We start from the raw sequence: 27601 nt of genomic DNA, 5'->3' as shown, positions 1-27601 counted from the left end.
TTAAAAGAAGGTCTCGCCGGACAGTGGGGCAAGCGCTGGACATGGCCGCGTTACCACTGCGATGGGGTTTTAGCGCACTCAGCACCCTGAAGAATTGGGACCTTTCTTAGTCACAGCTTTAAAGGGAGAATTGGTTGGATCCACGGGTTAAGTCCCCCTGGGATTTTCAGGGGGGAAATGCACTTAGCAGGGTCTATGGTCAAATCCTTTAATTTCCTGGATTAGGAAGCCACGACAGCTTGTCATTCGTCCTGCACGGAGGAGGCTGCAGAAACCTCATTGCTTGAGGCTTTTCAGACTGCAAGAGCACCACGGGACTGGGAGCCCCCAGCCCGGCCGCTGCGCTCCCCCCACGGCACTGCCGGTCCCCCCAGCACCCCAATCTCTGGCTGTGGGGTGAAGCGATGCTCATGAACAGCAGAAAGGAAAACACTCAATATTTTTGCCCAGCTCTGCGTTGTCATCTCGGTTGCGCTCCTGATACTGCTTTCGCCTCGCTCCAGGGAGGAAGGGGCTTTGGGGGGGGACAGGAGCTTGGGGGTGTTGGGGCTGTTGCTGCACTGAAGAGCAAGAGTGAAAAGCAAGGTGGGCGGGTGGCTGGGGCGGGAGCAGCGCAGCCAGAGGAACGCATGCCAGGAAACCCAAAATGGGAGCTGGGAGAGGAAAAAAGCACCCAGGCCTCTCTCGCCAGATGGGAAGGCAGCGTAGCTGTTGTGTAGGGACCCCAAAACTTCCCCTCGGCTCTCCTCCGCTATCAAAGCTTTGGTGTGCCGGGGCGCAGCGTGGGAGTGGGCAGGGACACGGGGCAACAGCTCCCACCAACACGGCTGGGGGGTTCAGGGTGGCAGGACACGGTGGCAGGGGGCTGGGGTGCTACGGCGTGTGCCCCCCCACTAGTCTCTGAGCACCCCACGGAGGGTGAGGATGAGGATGGAGGAGAGCGATGGGGCTGCGAGCCAGCCCGCCTGCCAGGCAGCTGCGCAGGCTGTGGAAGGATCTCTCCCTTCCCTCCCGAAGATCGCTGAGCAAAGCAACGCTGCAGTTTCTGCTCATTGAATAGGAAAAGCAGCAGAAGGGAAAATAAGGCTGGCTTTTTTGTTGTTGTTGGCTTTTTCTTTTTTTTTCCCTCTCTGATGAAGGGCTGCTCCACCCGAAAGCTAGCAGACGTCAGCGTGAAGAGGCTTCAGCATCCTCTTCTTCAGCTCATTCCCTCTTCCCTGTGCTGTGCAGGCAGTCAGGAGGTGATTGTGTTAGTGGGGGGATCCAACACAGCCCAGGGGGCTGAAATCATCCTGCAGCATCTCCCGGGAAGGGCTAATTCTGCAGCGGGGCCAGCCCCAGCGGGACAGCAGTGCTGGCCGCTCAGCCCATGCGCTAAGCCGGTAACAGGCTTGGATTAGAAACCAGGCAGATGATCCGGGCTGCGATGGGCTGCCGTGCAATGCCGGAGAGGAGGAGGAGGAGGAGGAGGAGGAGGAGGAGGAGGAGGAGGAGGAGGAAGAAGATGCAGCCTCCCCTTTGGCCGCCCGTGCTGCCCCCCGCCTCCTGCCCAGCTCTCTGGGGCAGCCCCTTCCCGTGGAAGCGTCGGCTGCCAGGAGTGAATCACCCTCCCATCCTTCCTGCCTCGCTGCTGGCCGGTGCCATCCCTGCCCGTTTCCATCTGGTCCCACTGCAAAAGCAGCCACAGAACCAGCACTGGCAGATCACGTTCCTGCGCCGGCACAGCTCTCCCACCACGGCTCTGCTGCCGGGCATTTCGCTTCCTCCCGCATCCCCCAAGACCCCTCTCCTGCTTCACTCTACGGCAAAACCAGCCCCTCCACCCGCGCTTTGCCGTATCTGCCGGGACCGCGTGGATTTTGGAGATCTTCCCCGACGAGCACGGGGAGGAGGGCCGAGCCGGCGGCGATCACAGCGAATCCAACGGGCTGTGAATCTCCACTCTGCCCATGGCATTGCATCACGACCTAGCAATGATGGAAATGATGAAATGAAAGCATGTCGTGTGCCTGGGCCACGGAGCCAGGGAGTTTTAGCTCACATTCAGTCCAGCGGACAGGGGAGGCGGTGGGAGCCACTGGGTCGGGAGCGGTGGTTGTGCTAGAGGGATGGGGGAGCAATGAAAGGGGAGACACTAGCGAAACCCATGCCGAGCTGCTCTCCTAGAAGCTAAAAAAGATCCCGCTGAGGTTTTTCCAGTTGGATTACTTCATAAAGCATCCTTCCTATGAAAGGTGCTTAATTTTCCATCCCGTTCACGTCTGCGCATGGATGCACCCCTCCACCTCAGCGAGGTGGCAGCCGGGGACACACGGAGCTGGCCCCGTATGAGCGTGCCGGCTAGTCCTGACTTTTGACACGGCCGCAAAAGGGCTTAACGCTGTAAGCCCTGTCTGAGCAGGAAGTTATTAAATTGGCATTGCAGGAGGACTTAAACAGTCACGGTGCAGACAGCAGGTCCCACAAGAGCTGGCAATGGGTAAGGACGCGGTGCTTTAGGATGCTGTCCGGGGATCCACCGCTCCTCGAGCATCCGGGACCAGAGGTGGAAATCGTGCTTGCCATGAGGCAGAGGTGCCCGCGCCATCCCGGCTGGCAGCGGCGCACGAACGGGAGGAATCACAGCTGATCCTAATCTCGGCCGCCGTGGTATCGCCTGACCCCTGCCCACACGCGGCAGCATGTGGCTGGGCAGGAGGTGGCGGAGGGAAGGAGCTGGCAGGAGGAAAAGCCGGGTGCTCTGCCACGGCCCTGCTCAGCTCTCCGTCCATGGTAAAGCCCTTTGGAGGCTGCCAGCCCCGGGCTTTGCTCCTCTCTGCATTGCACAGGAGTTGTTTGGGAGGGAAGGAGGGCAGGGAGGAAAAAGAAAACGCTGCCATAAAGAGAATTACCTCCTGCCCCAGCTGGTTTCAGCCTTCGAGTCACCTCCAGCCATCCCCTCTGTGCTTTTCTCCCTGTCGCTCTATCCTCTGCACCCCTCAAGGAAAAGATGGAGAAGGAATGGCGGGAGCGTGCACGAGACCCAGCGGGTACCAGGTGATGCCGTTAGTGACCCCATCGGTCCCAAACTAATTGGGTAGAGATGACTTCTGCACAGCCCCAAGCTCCAGCTGGCAAACACCGTGCTGCAGGCAGCTGCAGATGCTGAACTCTTCCATGGCCTCGGAGGCGAAAGGAGCAGCGCTCCCCCGAGGGGCCATAAGCAGAGCAACCCGCACCCCAGACCCAGAGGTGCCCGAAGAGGGGCTGGACAAGGCGGTGGGAGGCCCCGACACGCTTGGTCTGATCCCCGAATCGTTCGCTCAGCCCCATCCCCGCAGCCAGTTCAGCCGTGACCCATTTCAGCTTCCGTCTGCTGCCGGCTCGTCCCCGCCGTCCCGACCCAAGGAAGGGGACACGTAACCCTTTTGGGGCCACAGCGTTCCCCTTACCCCACGTCCCTCCTCCTCCCCCTTCTCCATCCGCAGCGAAAGCCCCTCCGGCAGCACGAGGCGGGGATTAGGGCGAGACTAATGCGGGAGCCCCGCAGCCACCTCCCCCAGGCATCAGAAGAGCCAGCAGAAACCTTAAATCAAATGCAGCTAAGCACAATTGCAAAGCTGCAGGCACAGGCCTGAGAGAGCATTAAGCAGCATTATTATGGCTCGGCGTACTGCCGGTAGTGACATTACCGCAACTTAAAATGTTTGGGATCAGAACTGCAGAATCTATTCCTTTCTGTGGGTTTTGCCTGGGCTGCATTTCCATTTTTCTGAAGAAAATACCTGTTTGGCTCGAGCAACCTTCTGCACTTTGCATTTCAGCTCTCCAGGGCTTTTCTTGCCTTCCTGCTCCCCATTGTATGTCAGACGTGGACGGATGCTTCGCCCTCACTGCAGCATCCTGAAGGAGCATCCATGCTGAGTCCAAACATTTCCCTTTGCCCGTCCCCGCTGCCAGGTCGCCTTTATTCGCTTCCTTTTTCTTTTTTTCTCCAGTTTCCCCTTCTGAAGTTGAATGGCACTGTGCTAATTTGTAGCCTGACTCCTCCTGAGACTATTGAGTTTAATTATATTTTTCTCATTGTTGGTGAATGGCTTGGCTATAATTATACCTGGGAGTGCATTACTTAGGACTAACCTGAGAACAGCATCCCCTCTGGGGTGCTCGGGCATCGGCTGCTCTGAGGAGCTGTTATTTAAGGTGCTGAGCAATGGGGCCCCATGAAGCTTGTGCTGGAGAGGAGCCGAGCGCTTGCCAAATGCCGCCCGCCTCTGGAACTCAGATCCCTAGCACCGGTGACGTCCCTTCCCCTCATAAGGAGCTCCGGCCACTAATTACAAAATCTTGAACTGTGGTAGCAGAAGGAAACCCTGGAGAGAATCAGGGTCTGTCTTGCCTTGCATTAAAGCTACCATCATCCATCGCAGGGAGCTGGAGTCGGTCCTGAGCATCCCCCGATGCTCCACGTGCATCTATCCTCCATGTCCAGCAGCTGTGCCGAAAGCCAAGGGGTGACGATGAGCCTTCTGGCTCACCTTTCTTGCCCGGGTATTATATTCTAGTTGACCATGACCCAGCAGTGCCTATGGACAGTTTGCCTTGGGGGTCAACGATACCACTAATGAGATGGGAGCCGGTGACCCCAGGGCATCCTTCATCCTCGCAGGGTAGCAGCAAAAAGAGAGATGGCTCTTGGCTCACCAGAGGGGAACGGAGCACCCCATAGCACAAAGAGGACAGCCCGCACCTTCATTGTAAACAGGCTGAAAAAGGCCTCCCTCCCTGGCTACCTCAGAAAACCAACAGTTGGTATCGACGGTGGTTTTTCAGACCTGATTCATAGCCCTTCTCGCCCACCGACTTTACACAAACTATTTCAGCAAATGGGAGATATAAGAGGAAAGAAAGTGTTATTTCATCTTAATCGCATCGAAGAAAATTTAGGAGAATCATCTACCGAACCTAAAAACTATGAGCTTACTTTTCTGTGTCACAGATAACATTGTACTTTGTTCAGACTAAAGCAACTTCAAGAATCCAATTTACTTGTCTTCAGTACACTATGTTTTTAGCCTACTTTCCTTAGGAAATGGGGCTTACTTATGTGATTGTGCTGTTTATATATCTATATGCCATCACTCCCACACTAATAACTTTTGAACGTGTTGGCCAATTCCAACCAAATCTGACAGAGCGGCAGAGTTTTCAAAAATACTGAATTCCTACAAATTTAATGAAATACGTGGGTGGGCACATATTTTCCCCCACCAAGGGAAAGGCTGCAGAGTGAACTCAGCCATATTATTAGACAGAAGAGAATACACAGACACACGTACACAGACACACACCAGTGCTGTTATAAAATCCCCAGAGCCAGAGCTCACGTTGGTATTAGACAGGGGATATTGCACCCCTGAGCCCCAAAGCCCCCGAAACGAGGACCAGGACGCTTCTACCAACGCACCCACTGCCTATTTTGCGCGTTCCTTTCCCTTTGGACGACGCGATTGGGTGCGGGCACTGCAGGGGAGCGTTTATTCATTTAGAAGCTTTAAAATTAATCGGACTAATTGCACGACAGCCTTTCTAGCTGGTTCTGGGTCTGTAAAACCTTGCTCTGTTCTGGTTCTGCCTGCTGGGACGCAGCCGAGGAGAGACCGTCTGTGCAAAAACCCGCACAACGGGGAAGAGCTCGAGCCGAAGGATCGCGGGTTGCAGGCAAAGCAGCTCTCCCTGCTTGCATTTTGAGGTGTTTTCCCGCGTGCAGCCGCACTGCAAATCCAAGTCACCCTCCAAGGCTTGGGGCTGAGCCTGTACGCCCGCCTAATCCCACCTGCCCCGCGTCTCCAGCAAAGCCTAAATCCCGCGATCCTTCCCGGCCGCAGCCGAACGGTTTGGCTCTTCGCTGAGATCGGTTTCGGGGTTTCAACATAAACCATTAACACTGGCAGCAAAAATTCCTCGGACGGATGTCATTTGCGGTTGGTAACCCAGCACTAATGCACAGCGCACGTCACGTCGGAGTCTGTCTGTCCCCAGCTCGCGCAGCGAGAGACGGGCTGTGCAGCAGATCGATAAAGGGCTTTTCAACACACCAGCGAGCCTCGTGCACCGGAGGCGATGGCTGTGCCATAGAAAGAGCAACGCCCTGGGTTCCCGGCGCTTGCTTTCTTCCCCGCATCTCTGGTTGAGAACAGATGAGTTAAGACCAAGCGCAAACGGTGGAGGAAGCTGGGCTGCAGGATGGAGATGTCAGGTCACCGACGGAGCGTTTTCTGTGAGAAATCAGAGGTCGGTCTCTGACGGAGGATCCTTGAAGCAGTGCACTCCCGTTCATTTACTTCTTTACATCTTCACTGATGATTAAAGGGGTCCTCTGGGTGGTCCCCAAATCCCACAGCTTTTCTCTCCCTCCACGGACACGCGTGGTCACGGGCTGCATCCTGCCTCCCAGCACTGCTGCTGCTGCTCTCCAGCAGAGCTCAGGACCACATTACTCCGGCCGGTACAGGGGAGGAAGGTATCCATGCCCTGGCATTGCTATCCAATTTCATTTTTTTCCTTCTTTCTCATAATTAGAAAGTGGAACATTATATGCCAAGACCTCGTTAAAGTATTTATTTCCAACATGGAGGGGGGGTCATATCTCTTCCAGCTCCCACCCCCGTGGATTTCTAGGACCATTACCACCTGGGGACAGAGGATGCTCGGGTTCTCGGACCTGGCATCCCACAGCAGACTAGAGATCCCCATCTCCAGGATTCAGGCCTTTGTACCAAGGCATTCACATCCCCAGATGATAGGGAAAGATCTGGTCTTTCCGCTGCTCTGCAGTCTGTTTTCTACCTGGCAATCTAGTGGGATTTTTTTTTTTTTTCCTCCAAAGCTTTGACAACAATTTGGTACAACATCAGCTCAAAAACATCATCAAGCCCAAATATGCTCCCAAAGCAGGCCTGGGAGTCTCATTCACATTGCAGATAAGTCATCGGCAGACATGCTGATAAAGATTTCAGGTGTGACTCTGCATACAAATGATCCAGACCCAGCAATTAATCCAGCACAGGCGACTGGTATGAGGAGGTACCTGGGATTTTCCCCTAACCCCAGCCCGTTTTCCCCATCCTGGCTGCTATATATAGCACTTGCTCAGAAACCAGAGAGGAATGACCATGCTCTAATAAACCATCCCCAAAAAGTGATACAAAGAGCCCTGATTTCGGCAGAGGAGCCTTTCCTCCTCAGCTCACCTATTGTCTGGGAGCTCGCTGCAAGTCACGAAGCTCCAGGCGCATTTTGGGAGTCAGCAAGAAGACGCTTGTGTTGGCCCTGCTTTAAGTTGGGAGTTGGACCCTACTGCAGCCTAAATTAGACATGACCCCGCTCCCCCTCCCCTCCTGCTGGTTTTCAGCCAGTTCAGGTCCCTGCTCTGAATCACTGAGCAGTTCTGTGATGGCTGCAGCCAGCCCGGGGAGTGGGGGCTTCTTGAGGCTTGTAGGGGTTATTCGGGCACCCAGATCTGCTGCGTCCTAGCAGAGCCACAGACAGGGCAAACCCTTCACAAGCATCAGCTGCAGCCAGTGAATTGACTGCTTTTCCACTCAAAACCTCTTTTGGGAACAGAAATAGCTGGGAATCCTCCTAGCACAGGCCAACCCTGGGATGGTTCCTCTTGGCTGTAAAAGTCAGACAGAGGATACAGGCAAACAGCATCTCAGGAGCACTTCTACTAAGGGTGTCATCCTTACTAAAGATGCTAGGGAGAAACAGAGTAAGCAGCCCAGTACCTCCCAGGTGACAGCTACCAACATGCGAGCCCCACACCGTGACCCACAAATGCGGTCCCACCACGCCGCAACCACCCCCGGCAACAGGCTGCAGCAAACACACCACTCTGGGTGAGCCCGCACGGCCTCGCCAGCTGGTTTGGGAAGGTCGTGCATCCACAGCCTGCTCGGAGTTAGCAGAGGGACAATTCAGCTTGGACCCACCCCGTTTTGACCACCACCCATGAGGCTCGGGCAAGCCCAGCAGCTTGGCTTTGCAGGATGCTGCCCACTCCCCCTTCGGGGTCCAGATTGCAACTACCGCTGCCTGCGCTGGCAGGCACCCACCGCGACGCCTGTCCGCCTCCAGCAGCTTCCCTAAAATACCCCCCCGAGCACCTACTACCACAAAAAGTCTCATCCCACTTCTCCCATCAAACCGCAGCGGTCAGGGCGAGACCCCCGCCGCAACACCGCATCGGGACGGGAACCACCTTACCTGGATGCCGCGATCTCCGCTTTCTGCTTGGCGATGGTGGCCGCCCGCTCGGCCGCCTCGACGGCCCGATCCACCTTCTCACGGATCTTGCTGGCCCGCAGCGGGATGAGGTTCTTCCTCTTGCCGCTGACCAGGATGTTCTGCTTGTACTTGCCCTCCTCCTTGGTGCCGTCGGGGAAGGTCATGCAGCCATAGCCGTGGCGCTTGTTGTTGGCCCATTCTCCCTCGTACTTCAGCCCGTCCGAGCGTTGGCTCACCCCGAAGCCCGACCGCTTGTCGTTCTTCCACTCGCCAACATAGATCTCGGTGGTGGTGGCATCGATGTCGTCTTCGATGACGGAGAGCTCGGCTTCGCCCTCACCCAGGCTGATGGTGGAGTTGATGTCGCTGGCGGTGGAGCTGACTGTGCTCATCCCGGCTTCGCTCCGGAAAGAGCTCTGCTTGCTCCGCTGGCTGGCCAAGGAGCTCTTGGACTCAGACTTACGAAGCTTGAGCCCGCTCAGCAGCGACCGCCGGAAGATGCCCTTCTTCTTGCTCTTGAGGATCTCGGCATCGCTGTGGGCCATGAGGACGAAGCCACCTCGGGAGACGGCAGGGCTGCCGGCCACCGCCGGCGAGGAGTCGGGGTGCAGCGCCGTGCCGTTGGTGTGCTCGCTGCGCAGGGAGTTGATTGACGTCCTCAGGGGTGACCTGATAACCGCAGCCATGCCGTAGGGAACGCTCTGCCGGACCCCGTAACCCTGGCGCATCCCTCCGACCCACTGGCCCTGGTATGTCCCTGGGAAGAGGAGACAAAAGCAAAGAGGGGTTTCATGGCATGGCATCCTGTGGACCGCTAACGGCATCAAACACCTCTGCAAGCCCTTCGTTAGCGGGAGCAGCTCTGGATCCCAGGCCCATCTCCGTGACAAGGATTGTGGGAGGAAAAAGATAACGTCTTGCTTGGGTTGCAGGCCTGCACGCCAGCCGCAGCACGGAAATATTAGAAACCAGCCAAGGCACCACCGAGCGTGGAGCAATGCTTTGAGAAACTGCCCCTTAGATCAACCCCTAATTTGAAAGGGAAGGGAGGGGGGAGACGGGGTAGGGGAATCGTTATCCGAGAGCAGACTCCGATCCCATCCATGCTGCTGGAGTGATCAAAGTGGATGGTATATTACAATGCATTTTTTTATATACATAGTGCCTTTCATCCGGCGCCTAGCGGAAGGGAGCGGCTGTATAGAAATAAAGGCCTCGTGGGGAGAGATCCATTTGGTTATTCTCCTCGGAAATGTGCCCCTGTTTGAACTCCTACATTTGCGTGGGCCCTTACTGGAGATGCTTAACCGGTCGTTAGCGGGATGAAACGCGCACAGGTCCTCACCGCAGCCCCGGGGATGGGGGGACGAGAAACTCAACCAGCCCAGGAAGCACAACCAGAGCATAACGCCTGCCCTGCGCACCGAACGGCACGGTGGTAATCTGCCCGGGGTTTATAATCCCTTCCCCTCCTGCAGCTCGGCGATTAGCACGCTTTCTCATTTTATCCCCGCTAGTTGAACTGAGGGGCTTGTTTTTATTCTTAGGTCAGCTTAATCTTTTCTGGACTAGCTGGAGATGCAGTGATTCACCGCCTGCCTAAGCTCTCGCAGGGTGGACTGATGAGACCGAGGACGGCTCCTCGCCTGGTACTGGTGCTACTGGGATGCTGCGGCTGGTCCCAGTGCTGCCTCCCATCCCCGGCCGGCGATGCACAGAGCGGGGTCCCATGCCAGGACGGGCACAGGCAGCACCTTGCAGCATCGGGCTCTCCTTTCCCTCCAGCCCTACTCCCGCATGCCAAGGGAGTCTTTCAAATAGACTTGCTGGAATAGTGAACCCTGTGGGAATCAAACCAAAACGGCCCCGATGAAAACGGCCTGGATGGTTACCAGGCTCAGTCTGATAGAGGCTTTCCACCCCTTCTCTGCACAAGAGGCTCTTTGCCCTTAGCAATCAGGTCACGATTCGTAGACATGAACAACTCGTCGGGTCCACCTGAGCCAGCTCTTTTGGCTGCAAAAATACTGTTCCCTGAGACCTATCCACCTTGCTGCAGCACTTTCCCTCTTGACACTTTCCAACAGCCCAGCAGATTGTTAAAATGGGCTGTGTTGGCTGTCCTCATCCCCAGCCCAGATAAACCCCACTCTCGCTGCAAGGAGTGACCCCAGCCCTGCAGCTACGCAGCCTTTTGCTCCGTTTCATTCCTCATCCTGATCCTACTGCCAGTCCCCCGGGCTCAGCGATAGCTCTGGAGATGGGTACGTGCTGGAGCAGCTCGCGCTGAGCACGGGAACTGCTTCCTGAGAGCCTGAAACCAGCACCAGCTACATTTTGGGGTGCACTCTGGGGTGCTCTCTGGGGTGCCCTACCTAATAGCCACCAGCACTTTGCACAACTCTCCTGGGCCTCGGGCACCCTTCCTGATGTTCCTGTGCAAGCAACCCCCCGAGGTGCTACATTATCTGGGTGGCAGCCCTGTGCACCCCAAAAAAATGCCAGCCCCAAGCTGGGGGACCCCACGAAGACTGCTGTGGAGGAGGGACATGGAGAGGCAGGGCCAGGCGGGCAGGATTTGCTGAGGATTTATAGGATTAGGACCAGGGAGGGAGGCAGAGCACTGGGATTACGGCAGGTACCGGCAGGGCAGGGCAAGGAGGTGGTGGCAGTGCCGGCGAGGAGAAGGATGGGGGATAACTGGCAAGACGGCTGGCAAACAGCTCAGAGGGGACATCAGACATGTCCTGTGGTTGGGTGGGAGCAGTGAGTCTGGCTTGCCCCACTGCAGCCCACTTTGGTGTCCCCAAGAACAGGCAACAGCCATGCACCCACGGCTCTCCCCATGCCCAGTGGCACCCTGGCACGGTGCCTGTGGCAGGGAAGAGCCCCCCAAGCCATCCATCCATCCCCTGCAGACCTGGCACCACCTCGCTCCCCTTTCCAGCTCCTTCCCAGAGCATCTCGCCAGCACAACCTGCTGGGGGTGATGGGCAGCCCCTGGGTGAGAGAATTCCCCGAGCACCCCAGCAAAAGGAGCCCCCAAGATGGCTCGGGATGTCCCGTGCTCAGCCTCTCCCCTAGAAATGGATTCTATGGGTGTCAGGGAGGGATGCCAGTGTGGGCAAGGGGATAGGGAGAAAAGGTCCTGCACGAGATCCGTCAAAGCCTGCCCTGCCCCAGTCCTGGGCTCCCTTTCCCTTGGCTGAATCCCTTGACCTCCCCATCTCCTAGCAAATCTGCAGCTGAAAGACAAACCGGATTAAACTGAAGCACCGTAAGGCACGCAGGGCCCTTTGCTGAGAACCAGAGGCAGCGGCAAAGCGCAGAACGACACGCTCCCGGCGCCGGCACGACAGCATCGCTCCGCTGGAGCAGAGGCGGCAAATCGGTCGCAGCAGGTTACAGCTGCAGCGAGCACCGGTGCGCATCGCCAGCAAGGCAGAGGTGCCCGGGAAGCCGTCGTCTTTGCATGGCCTCAGAACCTACTCCTAGAATTGCAAGGCTGCCAGGAGCAATCGCCGCATCTCCTTGGCAAGGCGGATTTTTCTAAGCGGAGGATGCAAGGGCTCGAGGAGCCATCCCAGCCAGCCAGCCCGTCCTGCTTCTCCCCTCCCAGCATCATGGAGCAACTCCCAGTGGAGAGCAAAACCCAAGCCCCAAGCCTGCTTTCAGGGGTGCCGTTTGCTCTCCTGGTCGCTTCCCCGCTGGAGGCAGCAGCATGGATTGCTCCTGGAGGGCACAGTCACCTCCCCAGTGGCCACCAAGACAACTGGCCACTTTCATGGCCACCAGCAGATCAAAGAGCTTCCTTCCAGGGAGCTGAGTTCATCTGTCCTTCCTCACCCAAACAGCACTCCTTCCTTCATCTGACTTCATTATGTTTCAAACCCCTAAATATCCCAGGATTTGGCCATGAATACTGGAAGGTCTCAGAGCCATCTGATCTGCATTGCTAAGCGTTGTCACTGCTCAGCTTAACCTCTGTCCCCTAACATTTGCAGATATATGCACAAAGCTTAATCTCACAAGGAGCCGGAAGACTCTTTCTCCCTGCGGAGGAAACAGGATTTTACGATTTTCCACTTTAGGCGCCAGGATGGACCGGCTCTAGCTGCTTCAGAGCTAGGGAGCTGAAAAGGGCGCATGCCACGGGAAGCCCAAGCTGTGGGGACCGTAGGATGGTGCTGGGTGTAGCAGGACGAACACGTCTGATGCAAAAGGTCCCCAGTCTGATCGGCTGAGGTGTTGAACGGGGGTCCTCAAGGCCTTCAGTGCAAACGTAGAGAGCTGAGCACCTCCCAGGATCGGGGCAGAAGAGCAGATGCCCTCTCTAATTGCGTGCAAGAGGGGGACCAGCCTCCGTTGGGACGGGAAGCGGGGAGCCAGCCGGCGCTGCCGCGATCCTGGCCACAAGCTGATTGCATTGCCCGAGCCGCGGCCCTGCGGAAAAGAGGCAAAGCCACCGTGATGGGGGAGAATTGCTGGGGAGGGAAAGGGGCCAACCTCTTCCCCCCAGCCATGCAGGTCACTCTTATGGATGCCTCCAAGATGCTACAACTGTCCATCCCACTTCTGCGTGGCCCTTTTGGGCAAAAAGGACAAAGAGCAGCCAAGAAAGTCTTGGACATGGACAGAAAATCCTCCTGAGCTAAGTGATTTGTGACTTGCTATGGTAATACAGCCGAAGCAGCAGCCATTTCTGCGTTGTAACTCTTTCCTTACTATCAACGTTGGCAAAATGCTTCCCGAAGCATTAATTGCATGAGATTAATGGAGTGATTGTATCAGGGAAAATGCAGCATCCATTACGTGGTCAGGGCAGCATCGTGCAGGCAGCTGCGGGCAGCCGAGCTGTGCGGTCAGGGCTGGGGCCGGGTGGAAGTCGTGGACAAGAGCAGATGCACAGTAGGAGAGCATTGGACAGCCAAGCCAAGAAATCTCAGCCACCACCACCATGATCCTGCTGAAAAGAGGGCCTGATCCCGCCCTGGGAATGGGAATTACACAGCAAAATCAGAGCCCGAGGGAATAAGCAGGTTGTGCTCTTCCTCGCTGCGGTTTTACCCCGGGGAAGATTTCTTGACTCCTGGTGTAATCACTCCAGCAGGATTTGGCCAAGATAAAGGTGATGCCAAGAAGGGTGGGGATGTGGCCACGTGCGTGCACATGCATGGAGCGGGGGTAAGGAGAGGGCATCACCTGAGAGTGGGAGAAAATAACTGAAGTCATCCTGAAAGATGGATCGGCAAGAATGTTCCTCTTTTGGAAACAGCAGAGGGAGCGTGAGAAAGGAAACAGGCTCACAAGAAAGACGAGGAAAGTCGGGATGGGATGGAGACATGGAGGGAAGAAAATGGGCGATGTGGTTGTTGGCCACTTGTGTTTTTAAGCCTGGGTTTTGCGTGGTTTTTGGCTGGCTCCCCTTGGAGTAAGGCTGGGTTTTTTCCAAATGGCTTTTAAAACTCCTGCAGGAATTTCCATTGCTTTGAGGACCGTACGGAGCCCCATCCTTGGCTGGAGCCAGCCAGGCTGAAAGCAGAAAGTAGGAAGTCACTGGCCTCCAAAGCATCATTCCTGATGCTCAAGCAGAAGGCCATATGTTTTGAGAAATGACAAGTACCAAAAAGTAATCTAATTTGTTGCAGTTATTCAGCGCTTTCTCAGCATTTGGCTCAGGGAGGCTAAAATTCATTCTGGGAAGAGAGCAGAGAGTCTGCAGGGCTGCTCCTGCTGTCCCCATAATCCCCAAATCCCTGAAATCAAGGTTCACTCTGGTTTGCACCTTGCAGAAACGGGGAGGCGAGCGGGACCCCGTGCAAAGCCGGCGGCGAGATGGCTGGCTGCAACCTCTGTGCCTCCGTGTTCCCTGCTGGAAACGGGGATACTGCAGCAACACTCCAGCAATTCAGCTGGGTATTGGGAAGACTAATTAGCTCCTATTTGCAAAGTGCTCTGGGATGATATGAGGCATTACAGACACCACAAAGACCGACGGGTTCCCGTTCGTTTCCTTGGCTTTGCCAAAGAGTTTTGGGGGATTTTCCTGGGAGCAGGGGAGCAGGAGACCCATCTCCAGCTCCAGCTCATCTCCCCGGGGTACAGCTGCTGCGGTGGGGCTCGCGTGGAGGCTCGTGGGCCCGGGAGCTTGGAGGGGACTGCTCACTCTTGCAGATGAGGTCTTCACCATGGCTGGGAAGAGGTAACCAACTCATGGCTTGCTCTTTCCACAGGCAGCACACCAGCCTGAAACCTTGTGCGAGAAGAAGAGTCACTTCACTGATGCCATTTGTCTCCGTACCAGGCGCCTTTTGCACAGAAGAGCGAAACGGAGAGGGAAAGGAGACCTGAAACATCTAGAAAATGGCCTTTCTGACCCAGATGGAGGTGGCCTACAGCGTTGCACGCAGCAGGTGAAGGTGAGAAGTGGCACCGGGTGGAAAGCTTTGCCACTTGCTGCCCCAAACCGAGGGGCCGCCTGCCACCGCAGTCCTCTCCTGCTTACAGAGAGATGGCGAAGACCAGCAACGATGCCCAGGGGCCTCTGGCTTTCAGACAAATCAGCGGCACCTTAGGGCACGCCAGAGCAATGGGAGGGCTTCGAATGATACTAGAGGAAGCCCCAAGGGGGATGATGGGCTGCTCACAGCCCAGCAACGTGCGTGGGGCTTCCCTCGGCTGAAGGTGGGATCACGTACTTGGATACAAACCTGATCCATCTCCACCGTGGCATCAGAAGGAGACAGACGTCAGTATTTTTGGGGCTGGAATGGCTGCGTTTTCTTTCCTCCCTCCCCGTGTACCCAAGGACCTGGCATTTTGCAGGTTGCTGAGCCCTCTGGCTCCAGCCCAGGAACACCATTAAGTACAAGCTTTATGGACTGAAGGCTGCTCACAGGCTTTTCCCGAACCGCGACGGTCAGTTCCGCGTCCTGCAGGACGAAGGCCTTGGCAAGCACCCGGGGTAAAGCACGCGGGGAGGTTTGCACAGACCTGCCCTGCCTTGCTCCGCTTCAGTTTCTCTAATGGAGACATTCGAGTGGTTATTTAGGATGTCGTAAAGCATTCTGAGGCCCGTGGACACATCATATTATTACCACAACATGACCTCGGGAAAAGTCAAATGCTTAGAAAAATTTTCTTTACCCATCACTAACACCGACTTAAAAAAAAAAAACACACAAATAAATAACCCACCATCATGGGTCAATGCAAGGTATTTCCAGGTTAGTTAAAATAATCAGCGGCACGGGCGCAGCTACCCCGGCTTTCACAGAACATGGCAGCAGCAGGCTTCGGAGGGCAGGTTTCTCTGTAGCCTCTGTCCCATCCTTGAAGCACAGCCAGACCCGCCTGTTACGGTGACTTGTGTTCGGCAACGGCAACGAACCAAACCTCCCAGCTCGCTTTCACCACCGAGCAAAATTTGGGAACAAGGTCTGAGTTGTCCGGAGTGCCCGTCCACCACGTTTCCAAATCAAGCTAAAGTAATTAGGCCTTGCAAATTGTGAGTTTATCTTGCAAAGGATCCTTCCTGGTATGCTCACCCCGCTTCTTATCTCCGGACTCTGCAGCATATTAATTAAAGATGTCTGATGGCAATAATTAGGCCTGTCTCTTGAATTGCGACACAAGGAGCAAGTTTTACAGATATCCCTTTCCAGCTAGTTGATATCAGAAAGAACCAGGGAGGATTCGTACGAAAATCACATTTAGCATCTCAGAAACATCTACGCCAAGGAGAAGATGTGTGAGAGAAGAGAGAGGACTGGAGGATGCTAATTCAGCCTCAGTCCTGGCACTGTGATGACGGGGACATCCTTGTTGGATGTGCGGCAGTCAGGGGGCCTCTCCGGTAAAAACGTGCCCCCCAAACATGCTGTCTGCACATATGGGTGCTCCCGAGCATGCACATGGGTGCACGTTTGCTGCCAAGACATCCCAAGGGCCGCCCTTCCCGCGCTACCACTCCTGGCAGCAGGACGAGGCGTCGCGCCGGGTGACTTGCGTTCCCCGTCCCGGGTTGCCGGTTGGAGAGCAGCAGATCATCCCCCAAATGCTCACCTAAACCCCACACTGGCGTGATTTGGAGGTCTAGGAATAGACCTGCATTGCCCACCGCGACGGTGCATGTGTGCAACGCCGCGTGGATACAGCATCGCCGGCAAGTCGCCTCCTCCCCAGCCCTGCCAAGGCTCTCCACGCCTCTGACCACCACCGAGCCACGCTAACAACACAGTCAGATGCTTCTGCTGTGGCTGCTCATTTGCCAAAAATATGCTCTGGTAACTGCTTACACAAGGGAAGAAATAAAGTATGGATTTTTGAGTATGCAAATATAATCTGCAGGCACGAACACGTGAGGGATGTTAGTCACATCGCTTAATGCGAGGCTGGGCGCATGCAAACACGACGGGCACAGTGAAGCCTGGGCATCCGTGGAGGAGAGAAGGGGAAGAGGGAAAGGAGCGGGGAGAAGAGCAGAGCAGAGAGGAGAGAGGTCTGCAGAGCTCTCGTGGGCTGCTTTGCTACTGCCTGGGTGCTGGGTGCCACTGAGTCCATTGCTGGGGCTCACAAATAACGTCGTTACAAAGCCGGCGGCACGGTTAGCTCGCGCTTCTAACAGCTACGCGGCTTCCTCCATCGAAGGACGCAAACCAGTGGCGCCGGCGGGTGTGGACGACGTACCGTAGAAGATGACTTTGCAAGCGGGTAGAGATGGGTGCAGGGCTGGCCCGGGCACCCGCGCCTCGCTGGGCACCCCTGCGGGAGCGAGAGCCGGGCGCCGGAGAGGGGAGACGGATTCACACAGCCTCACGCCACAGCCAGGGAACCTGCCCCCTCCTCTGTGGACGCGAACGACAACGTAAAGTGACTGGGGCTGAAATACCACAGGACGGGGCTTGCTCAGCCACCCTCCATCGGCAAAACCATCTGAGAGGCACGCTCAGGTGGCGAGAAGGCGTTGTCTGGGGGATATAACCCCATCCAAAAGAGGGGGAGTCCTTTATATTCTCATTGCCATGACGCCTGCCCCAAAGACAGTTTGCAAGCAGGAGATCAGCAGAACGAAGCTACTTCCCCCACTGGCAAACATTAACGTGCATCACGGTATTGCGAAGCCTGCTGTTATTTGCATTTCCAGGTGGGAAACTGAGGCACAGAGCGAGACGGAGGATGAGCTCCTCCAGCAAAATGAGGCGCGTGCCTCCCCCTCCCGCGGGCGCGAAGTGACTTTGCGCAGCCTACAGCGCAACTACGGCAGGGCAGGGAGCGGAGCAAAGCCCCGAGGCTGATGTCCTACCTCTGAAGATAGCCCCAATTGCAGGAATTAAGCCATTTTCCACAGGGACTGGCCAGTGATGAATATGTGCCCTTATAATATTAAGGAGAAGCCGCCCCAGAAAAATCACACACGGAAATTCAGCTCCGATAACATCTGCGAGAGGAGCGGCGCCCCAGACCCACGACTACGCTCAGCGTCGCCCGTCAACGGCTTCCGAAGCATTTCGGCTGTTTGCTTCGAGGGAGAAGAACTCAATTTGCTCTACACCGTGTGCAGGAAAACGCGAGTCCATCCTGAGCATCCCCCGCCTCCTCCCTCTCATTGCTTCCATATCTCTTGCTTCCCCCAGCCCCTTCGCCTTCGTTAGTAATTGCCTTTTCCAGCCAGCATCCGGAGAAACCCTTCAAACCATTGCAAAGGCAATCAAACCTTGGCCATCGCTAATTCTGATGGGGTTCGTAACGCGTCTCAGGCTGGTCACGATTTTTCTTAAAGCACCAGGTCCTGGAGTCAGGGGAAATATAGCTCTTCAAAAGGAAAGAACTAAAGAAAGAAATTTCCAGTCTTCCTGGGCATGGGAAGGGCTGGGTCCGCTGGAGCCAGGGAAAGTCAAGGGAGCATAGCCGGGGCCCGTAATGTTGCCCAGGGCAACTGAATCCATGCAGATTTGGGCACCGACTGGGGCCAAAACCAGGATGAGGCTTTAGCATGAGGGATGCAAAACACATCATTAACATATCGCTCAGCACCTTTATTACAGCTAATGTGCTCCTCTCACAAAGCAGAGTGAAATCGGGCTAATGCTTAGCCCGTTAATCCTCCAGAGCTCTAATCCTCGTCACAAACTCTGCGATCTCACCCCATTTCTCAGCAGAGCTCGCAGGAGCACTGGCTAATTCTCCGGCACTCCCAAACGGCACGGCGTGCCAGCACCGGGTTTTGGAGGGCTGCGTCCCTCGCGAGGCGTGGGAGATGCTCAGCCGCGCGGGGTGAGGCTGCGCTCCCCACGGATTGGGGATACGAGGCTGCACCAGGAGCAGGGACGGCACAGGATGGGGCCAGGCGAGAGCAGGGTTCATTTATTGCCTGTGAAATAAATGATCAATCCCTTGTTCAGTCCAGGGAAAGACCTTGCAGACCCTAAGTGTTGCCCTGAGCAGGAAATGATATCTTTATAGCGATCATCTTGGTGCAAATATCTGCAAACTTAGGGATCTTGCTCTGGCTGTTCACTCATTCATGAAAATTCATGATGCTCTGCTGTATGTTAAGAGTAAGTGGAACCTCTGCAGGGAATAATTTTGGGAAAGCAGCGGCTATTCTAATGGTATGCTCATGCATCGATCGCAATTTTTAATGATTTTTGATTCCAAGGCCAGAATCTGTCTTTGAAAAGCCAACATCAAACCCCAAAATATAAGCGCTTGCCATTCAAGTGGTTTTTTTCTCCAAGCTCTCCCATTTTGTTAACAAATAGTTTAACTGTAAGTTAAACAGCTTATTGCAGGGGCAAACTAGCACCAAGACTCTCCTGTGACTATTGCAAACTCCTGCCAAAAAAATCCTTTCTTGGTCAGGATTTCAGGCAATGCCAAAGCCAGAGACCAAGCAGGCAAAAATCAGCAGATCTCACGAGACTGATGCTAAACCACAGTGTTGCCCCTTATAAGACCACCACCAACCCCATCCTACGCGGCTTCTGTACCTTCAAGTCGTGCCTACATTAATACAGATCATTCATCTACATCAGCATTACCTGATTCAAAGCATTCAAAATTAATCAGGTTCATTTTAAAATCAAGGCGTTTTTAAATTGAAGGCATTTTTAGCTCTCGGCTGCTGGTTTCCAAGCCTGTAAGAATGACTTTTCTGCAATAGTCTGGGTGGAAACCTTGCTTTAAAAATGAAGCTGCAAATCTAGCAAAAAATCACATGATTCTACAAGCTGGAGCTTCAAGGAAAAAAAAAAATGTTCAGCTACAGGAGCAGATCTCACCCAACCACGAGGAGCCCCGTGGGATATCAAATCACACGCAAATACCCTGAGATTTGCATTAAAAGCCGTGAGAACCCCCGAGGTAGCCCACCCCGGCGTCCCCAGCAAAAGGAGAGTAAAACTGTGCTTCAGGACTTAAGTCACCCTTTGTTATGGGTCAGGGAGAGGTGCGTGTGGGGGTCAGACCGCCCCGAGGTTGGGGTCCCACACCGTCCCCTGGGGCATCACGCACCGGGCAAAGTACTCGAGAAGACGGAGCTGGGCTCTAAGCCTGCCTGGCAATTTCTCCCGTACTTTTCCCCGGGGTCAAAATCTTTCTTCCTCTGTCCTGAGCTGTACCTGAAACTAAGCGGCATGTTCCAGTGAGATAAGTAATTACCGTGAGTTCATGTCATTCATTTTTAATGACGCCGGTCAGAAACTTCATTTAGTATTTTGATTCATTTTTCGGCGTGTCCCGACGCTTCAGTTATTCCTCTCCGATAACCACTGTTGCGCTGCAAGCATCTTCCGTACCAAACCTAGATGGCAAGACGCTTCATAGACAAAGTTCATAGCTTTTGTTTGTTTAATTACCAGGTTCCTAGCGGGCGTCATTAAGGACCGGCTAGAGCTGCGTCCGGATTCTGCGGGAACGCGGAGAACTGGGGATCAGGCCGCATTTGTATTTGCTTGCTGCCACCCACTATTTAAAGCGCATCAACAATTCCTTCCCGGCAGCAAAACAAGACGAGAGCTGATACTTTTAAGGTAATTCTGGCATCTGCGCTGTGAATAGGCCGCATGGAGGTTTGCCCTCGCTAGTTGGTTCCCTGCAGCCGTGGAGGGACCCGTGGAAAAGCCGGGTACGGCGCGAGGCGCGAGGCGTACCCGTAGCGGTGGTGGCTCGTCCAAACCCACTTCTCGGCTCAGGCGAGGGGCTGCGGCCCCTTCCTGGACAGGCGGGTCCCCCCACGGCGTCCCGGGGTCCGTCCCTCCGCCACGACCCTTCATGCTTGGCAAGGGGCCTGCTTTTGCGGAATATTTCACGTGTTTCATCCCCTCCACCACACTTAAAGCCGTTCGGTTGGTAGCTCCTGGTGCAGCTGCTACGAGAGCGGCCGGAGGTGTCAGCGGTGCCGCTGCAGAGGTGGGGACAGCGCGGCACGGACCCGCCGCGGCCGCCACCCGGGCAGGACGGGCTGCGAGACACCCCACGCCGGCAGCCCCCGCTGCGCCGCTTCCCTCTCCCCGTCGCTTCCAAGGCACGAAAATTTGCCAGCCGAGGCCAAGAGAACCCACTTGCCTACTCGCACGGTGCTAACAATGAAAACACTAATTATATTTCACTCACCTATCAAAGGGATGATTCATTTAGGTGAGTGGGCATGGCGGATTACACAAGATGAACGCTGCGATGCGACCGCCCGTCCCTTTTGGGATAGCCCTCCCGAGAAAAAAGGCTGCGGGGAGCACGTGGGCACCCGGGATGGGGCGAGGGGGTGGCAGCCGGAGGGACCTGGCGTGGCCCCGATGCACCGCGGACACCTCCAGGCCGGGGAACCGCTGCGAGCCGCTCCCCACGGGCTGCCCGGCCAGCGGGGACCTGCGAGAGGGGCTGGTCCCCTCCCCGAGCCCCCCTCCGGTCTCGGATCCCCACTGCTCAGCTGGGGAGAGGTGGAGGGAGGAGAAAACCAGTTTTGGCAGGGACAGAAAGGGCAGAAGCAGATTTGGGGCTTCCTTCCTCCACCCTCGCGTGGTTTCGGCAGCTGCACCCACGACCCGTTGCGCAGCCATAGGATTTCCGCGGCAAGCGCGCAGCTACGCCTCAGGCTGTCCCCAGGGTAAGATCACGGGGGATTTCAACGCGTCTGTGGAGCTACAGAAAGGCAAGAACCAGCTGAGATGCCTGCTGGTCCCCAGACCTGCTCGGGAGAGGGTCTCCCGTGGGAGGGGGTCTGCAAGCTCCTGCTCCAGAGAGGCTCCACCAGCTCCGGCAAGGGTGTCGGCTGCGGCCCCGGCTCTCACCGGTGCCGATCCGCGTGGCTGCAGCCCCTTTCATCTCACGCAAGGGTGCGACCCTGCTCCCGCTCGGGGCCGAATCAGGCCCAGCCAGCGAGCGGTGCAACCCCAGCACCCGAGCGGAGCGATGCTCAGAAGGCCGGTTTATGTAATATCAGGGGGCTTCTGGATGGAGGGGGCAGGAATTTTTGGCAGAAGGATGAGGACACGTCGGCAGTGTGGCGGTTTGGGTGGGGGGCCGAGCGAGCGCGTGCGTCCGTGCGTGGCAAAGACAGGGCGGTGCACGCGTGTGCCGCCGGCGCAGGAATGTGGGTCGGGGGTGCAGCGGTGCCGGGGAGATTTGGCAGGGTGTGGGCTCCTAGGGGAACAGCGAGGCCGCGTTTGCTTATCCGGGCCCCGTGCAATGGGTTTGCGTTGATGGACACGTAACCGCACGGCTCGGCGAACGCGGTTCGCATTCCTCCGGCGCGTGCACGGGGATCAGAGCGCGCTGGCGCCGGGCCGGGGCCAGACCACGTGCGTGTGGGTATGCGAGCGGAGGGGCGAAGCGGCGTCTCGGCGTGGGGAGGAGAGGCGTGCGTGCACGGCGATGAGTGTGTCCGCGTGGGAGGTGCGAGATCTGCAAGCTGCGTGTGGGGGAAGCGTGCCTGCGTGTGCGTGTGGCAGGCGTGAGCACCCGGCGTGGGGGGACGGACGGCACCCGGGGCGGCGAGCAGAGCCGGGACGGCGGGGGGGTGGCAGCGTGGCTCAGGCCACCGCACGCCGTACCCTACGTCCAAGCCCGACGCATCAACACGTGTGCGTCGGTCACGCAAAATATCACTCCCCAAGAGAGCGCCGGCAACGGTCGGTGGAGTGTCAGGATTTGCCTTTACCCACTATTGTGCAAGGAAGTGGTAAAATCGGAGTGAAACCCATGAATTTTGGGGCATCGCACTTCCTGAGCCTCGCTGCGCATTTAGGGACCCATCCCCTAGCCCTGGTTGATGTGCTAAAAAAAAAAAAATAAATGCAAAGGATGAATATTTATCTGTGGGTGGCAAGTGACAGATGCTGGGGCGAGGATTCTAGGATACTTCAGTTTGATGAAGGTAATAACTGGAATAGATTAATAAGAAACATCCTTCCCAACAGTTGCCTCCCCTTGCGCAACAGCGGCCCAGCCACCCTTCCAGCAGAGCTCCTGCACGCACCAGCTTCTTGTGCCCCAACGCAGAAAGTTCACTGAGGTTCGGTGTCCAAAAGGCTGGAGATGCCCAGCTTTGGTGTTTTCCACCCAGAATGGAGACAGGCAAGTGGGAAAGGGCTGCGGCCTCTGGGTACTGGCAAGCGAGTTGGTGAAAGCGCGGTTTCAGCCGGCTTCAGGCACTCCGTGGCGAGCGCCCACCCGAAAGGTGGGGAAAGCTGGTGTGGGGGAGCCCAGCCGGGCACGCTCGGGGCGTCCCTGCTCCCGGCAGCAGGATGGGCTCGGCCACAGGTACCCCCACCCTGCACTTCCCCAGCACGGCCGTCCCCTCCTCCTCGGGCGGTCTGCAGAGCCCCTGGGGGGAGCGTTTCGCTACAGAGCCTGCCCTCGCCTCCTCCTGACCCCCTTACCTCCTCCCAAAACGATAAACACACCACATAGCTTTTTGGTCCCCAAACAAGAAGCCGAGCTGGCCTGACAAGATGGAAGAAAAAGCTCTTCGCTTCTGGTAGGTTCTCAGAAATGGTGAAACCACTGGTAAGCCACCCCGAATTGGGAGATGCTCCCCAGCTTTCCCGAAGAGCCGCTGCGCCGCAGCTGACGGGGAAGCGTGCCGGGGCGGGGGCACGTGCGCGCTCGGGGATGGGGCCAGCCCCGCAACACCCAGCCCTCCGAGACCCGGAGTTTGCCGAGACTTCTGTCTGCCTTCCCGCAGACGGCCCCCGCGAGGGCTGGGTGCCAGGAGGGGAGCAGGGAGACGGCACTCGCGTTAGGAGCACGCAGAGACCCCCCCCGTGCACCCCCCGACCTCTTTGAACGTGGGAGACCACGATTATTCCCTGACCAAGGTTTATTCTCAGCTGAAGGACTGCGGGGAATTACCGGTGGCTTGCAAACACTGACATTCCAGCTCAGACCCCAGCGTTATTCCAGGCAGCTTGAAACAAAAGGTTGCAGCTATATTTTCCTTTAGGAGAAAGCCACCAGCACAAAATTATCATTAAAAAAAAAAAAACCCAAGAGATTCTTCCACCTCTCCCTTCAAGAGCATAGAAGAGCAGCTGCAGGTAACGTTTAATCTTGCCTCCCTGTATAATCACAAAGCAGCAAACAGGGTTTTCTAGAGAAAGGTCTTGCAGCACCTTTCGGGAAGGCTGCGATGGAGCTTATCAGCGCTGCAATATCCTTAACGTAGCGGTCCTGGAAAATGATAATGTCTTAAAAAACCAAAAGGAGTCTGCTTTAGATGGACACATTCGCCAGCAAAACAACGGGGCAGCGCTGCCGAATGCCCCCGGCTGCCGGCAGGTAGGCCTGCCGCGTATTATGGTGGCAATTTAGATGGAAGTAGCCACAAAACATGAGAGGGGATGATACAGCCACTTACAGCAGAGCACCAGCTGTTTCTCCTAGTTCGGCCTTAAAGCTTGTTAGTCCAGCAATTTCCCCCCGCCCCGCGATCGCTCCGATTGGGTTTTCTTGTTTTTTATTTAATCCTAGTTTCCCCTCAACATCTCGTTAAGCCGTGCTGACGGCAGAGAATAGCTTTGGTGATCCCTCTGAGCCCCTACGCTAAGCATTAAGCCGTAAACTAGGAATGTAAGACTCTTGTCTGAATTAAAGTCTTTTGCCTGGTATTATTAAGCGTGGGGCTGCGTTCGGAGGGGCTGCGGGGCGTGCAAAGACCCCAGCCCCTCGCTGGAAGCATTTGCGGCTCCAGAGCTGCATCCGTCGGCCCAGGATCCCCCCCTGCACGCTCGCCTCCCCCCTGCCCCGGCTCGCTTCCATGCAAATCCTACAGGTTCCAGTGGTGCAGCCAGAACTGCGAAGCCCATGTGCAACTTGGGTCGTCTCCCGACGGCCTGGCCCACCCCGTCCTCCGACCCCCCTGGGTGAGAGCGGGGCGTCCCCCCCCAGCAGCGCAACCGCCTCCCCACCCCAAAAAAGGCTGGTCGAGGAGAGGATGGGGGGAGGACCCCGCGCCCAGAGATCCGCTGAACATATGGGGCTACCTGTGGCAAAGAGCTGGGCTGATGTCGTGCTGGGCTGGTTCCGTATCTTCTGCGGGGTACATGTGAGCATCCCTCGCTCCAAGCCAGCAGGTTGCAAACTCACAGACTCCAGCCTAAAACCGGGGTCCCCGTTCGGAGGCTTGCACCCCCACGCCACCGCCCGCCCCGGCCGGGAAGGTATCAATGCAGCACCTACCTCCATCCGAGTAGGTCTCTGTCCCGTAGCCATCCTGTAATCCATTGCTCCAGGTGCCTTCGTACTTGGCCCCATTCCCAGCGCATTCTCGGACCCCGTACCGTCCCTTAAATCCGTGGGTCCACTCTCCTTTGTACACCCACTTCCCCTTGCTCTCCATGCCAATGCCATGGCGCTTGCCCTGCGCCCAGGTGCCCTGGTAAGTGTTGCCGCTGGGCCAAGTGTAGACCCCCAGCACCTCAAAGCCGTGACTCCAGGAGCCCGAATATTCACCTTGACCCTTCGGGCCGGTACAGATTCCGTGGCCATGAGCCTTTCCGTCCTCCCAGCCTCCACAGTACGACCCTCCATCGTCAAAATTAAACCTTCCCCCACTGGACATGCATGTAATTCGGTTTGCAAATCCCCCAAAAGGTGAAAAAAAAAAAAAAAAAAAAAAAGAAATGCAGAAAATAAAATGCGAACGATGATTTGGGGAAAAAAAATAAATTTAAAAATCAAATCAAATCAAACTCAATCGAAATCATGCACCAGATCCAGGGAGCTGCTTTAAGCCAGTTTCTTGTGATTATTCATTCTCTGGGAGTATGTTCAGGATCAGTTCTCTCTTCCCCTGCTGTGGAAACAGTATCATTAAAAAAAAAAAAAAAAAATAGCAGCAAGAACAGCAGCAGCTATTGGGTTTTGGTGCAAACGACTCCACCTAAAAACCATCCAAGGCAGGGAACGGGGGTGGGGGGGAGGAAAAAAAAAAAAAAAAAAAAGAAAAAAAGGAAAAAAGAGGCCAAATGCCAAGGGAAGGCCGCCCGAAGCGGCGCGCACCCCGGACGCCTCACAGCCCCCGCCGGGACCTGCCCCCCGGGCTGCCCGGCCGCCCGGCCTGGCTGGGGCGCGGGGCCGGGGGGGGCGGGCGCGGCGGCATGGCGGGGCCGGGCGCGGCGGCTCAGCAGCAATGCGGTGCCTCCCCCCGGCCTCTCCCGCTCCGGCCCTCGCAGCGGCACGCACCCCGCGCCCTAAAAACCCGCCATCGCCTCCTCCCTCACCACCCCTCTCCCTCCTCTTCCTCCGCCTCTCCCCCCCGCCCCCCCCGCAAACCTCACTCCCGGGGGTACCCGCTCGCCTCGCCCAGCGGATCCCACATCTCGGCCGGAGGATGCTCGGAGCGAGGCTGGATGCCGGGGTGAGGGGCTGGGGGTCGGGGACGAGTTGCGGGGGGGCAGCAGAGGGCCTCCCCCCCTCCTTCCCGGTTCCCTACGGGGATAAATCCTGCTTATTAATGAGCAGGGATGCTGAGCTCTCCGCTCTGCCTCGACTCCCGGCTCCGGCTGGATTTAAAGAGACAGGAACTGCGTCGCCTTCGCCTCCCGCCCCGGCTGGGCCGCAGCCCCCCGCCAGCCCCCCGCCGCGGCGCCGGGACCCACCCGGGTTTTTATTTCACCCTCCATCTCTCCCCTGCCCCGCTCCCGCCGCTCTCCCGCTGCATCTCCATGCGGCGAGGGGCGGCCGTCCTTCGCCAGCCCCGGCGCGGCGGGGGGGGGCCGCGGTTTGCAGGCGGGTGGGTTGGGGGGGACAACGGGTAAGGGCCAAAGGCCTCGCTCAGCACCGCCAGCGCCAAGCCTCCGGGCAGGCGTTGCTGCGCGCCTGGCCCAGCACGCTGCAACTGCAACACGAATTATTTATTCATGAAAAGGCCGTGCTGTCGCTCGGGGTTTACGGCAGCGGTCCGGGCTGTGTCCCCTCCCGGCTGCTGCGCACCTCGGTCCCCTCCCTTCAACACAGAGCATCTCGTCGGGGTCCTTCCCACCCACCGGGAAGAGGCAAAACAGCAGGAAGCCCTCGCCAGTCCTGTCCGCAGATTTATTTTATTTGGTTATTATTTTTTTCCCCTGGGATTGCTAAAGATGTGAAATCATCCCCCGGCAGTGGCGGCAGGTCGCTTCGTGCCTCTGGAGCACGCGGGGTCCCAGTCCTGCGACGCATCCCCTTGTTTGTACGCGTGCCAAATATTTGCGGCATCGGGGTGTCTGTGCAGGTCTGTGTGCATGCATACACATACATATTTGTATTTATACACAAAGGTATCGATACAGAGGTATTAAAGGGGGAGCTCTGTTTAACAAAAATTAGAAAGGTGCTCACGAGTGCCTATAAAGCAAAACATGGTTCCTCTGGAAAATCCGCCGTAGGACTGCCAGGCGCACCGGCTCGTATCTGCATCTAGCCATCGCCACCGGCGTTACTGGAGGACTAGTTTTGAGCCAAGACCATCGACTCGGATTCAAGACCCAGCTCGGCCAGGACTCCGAGGGAAAAAATGAGCCATATAAACCCTGGCGATGGAAACCCACGGGGTTTAGGTACGTGCATCCCTACTGGAAGGGATGGCTACGCTCAGTACCTGCCTCGGTTGCACACCTAGTTTCAGGCTGCATCTTCCCACTCAGGTTTTTTTCCTCTATTGATGCATTTTCTCACCCATCCATTGAAACACAGAACCACCCTCGTCAAGAAGAAAACCCTCCTCTCCCTCAGCGCTGGAGGGAAGAGATGCAACCAGAAGTGGGGGGAAATTTTCCCACTGAAGCATTTTTTTCAGTCTTTTCAAACTACACTGAGTCCTTTGTGAATGCAGGAACTGTACTCATTGCACATTGGG

The 27601-nt window shown here is 56.5% G+C and overlaps 1 protein-coding gene across 1 annotated transcript in view; it reads right to left on the bottom strand.

Moving 5' to 3' along the window:
* The window catches only part of JPH3 (junctophilin 3), a gene marked incomplete at its 3' end in the record, with an annotated part of 57758 nt that extends 31057 nt beyond the window's left edge, over positions 1-26701 (bottom strand). Inside the window, exons 1-2 of the mRNA XM_082005742.1 lie at positions 24946-26701; positions 8248-9025 (exon numbers count right to left, since the gene is read on the bottom strand). Coding sequence (XP_081861868.1) covers positions 8248-9025; positions 24946-25327 — 1160 coding nt within the window. The 5' untranslated portion in view covers positions 25328-26701. The remainder of the gene's footprint in view (positions 1-8247; positions 9026-24945) is intronic.
* Positions 26702-27601: the final 900 nt, after the last annotated feature.

This window comes from Phaethon aethereus (genome assembly GCF_964289735.1).
Source record: "Phaethon aethereus genome assembly, chromosome: 13".
NCBI classification, from domain to species: Eukaryota; Metazoa; Chordata; class Aves; order Phaethontiformes; family Phaethontidae; genus Phaethon; species Phaethon aethereus.
Note: the sequence above shows the minus strand (reverse complement) of the source record. Positions and strands in the feature narration are given on the sequence as shown.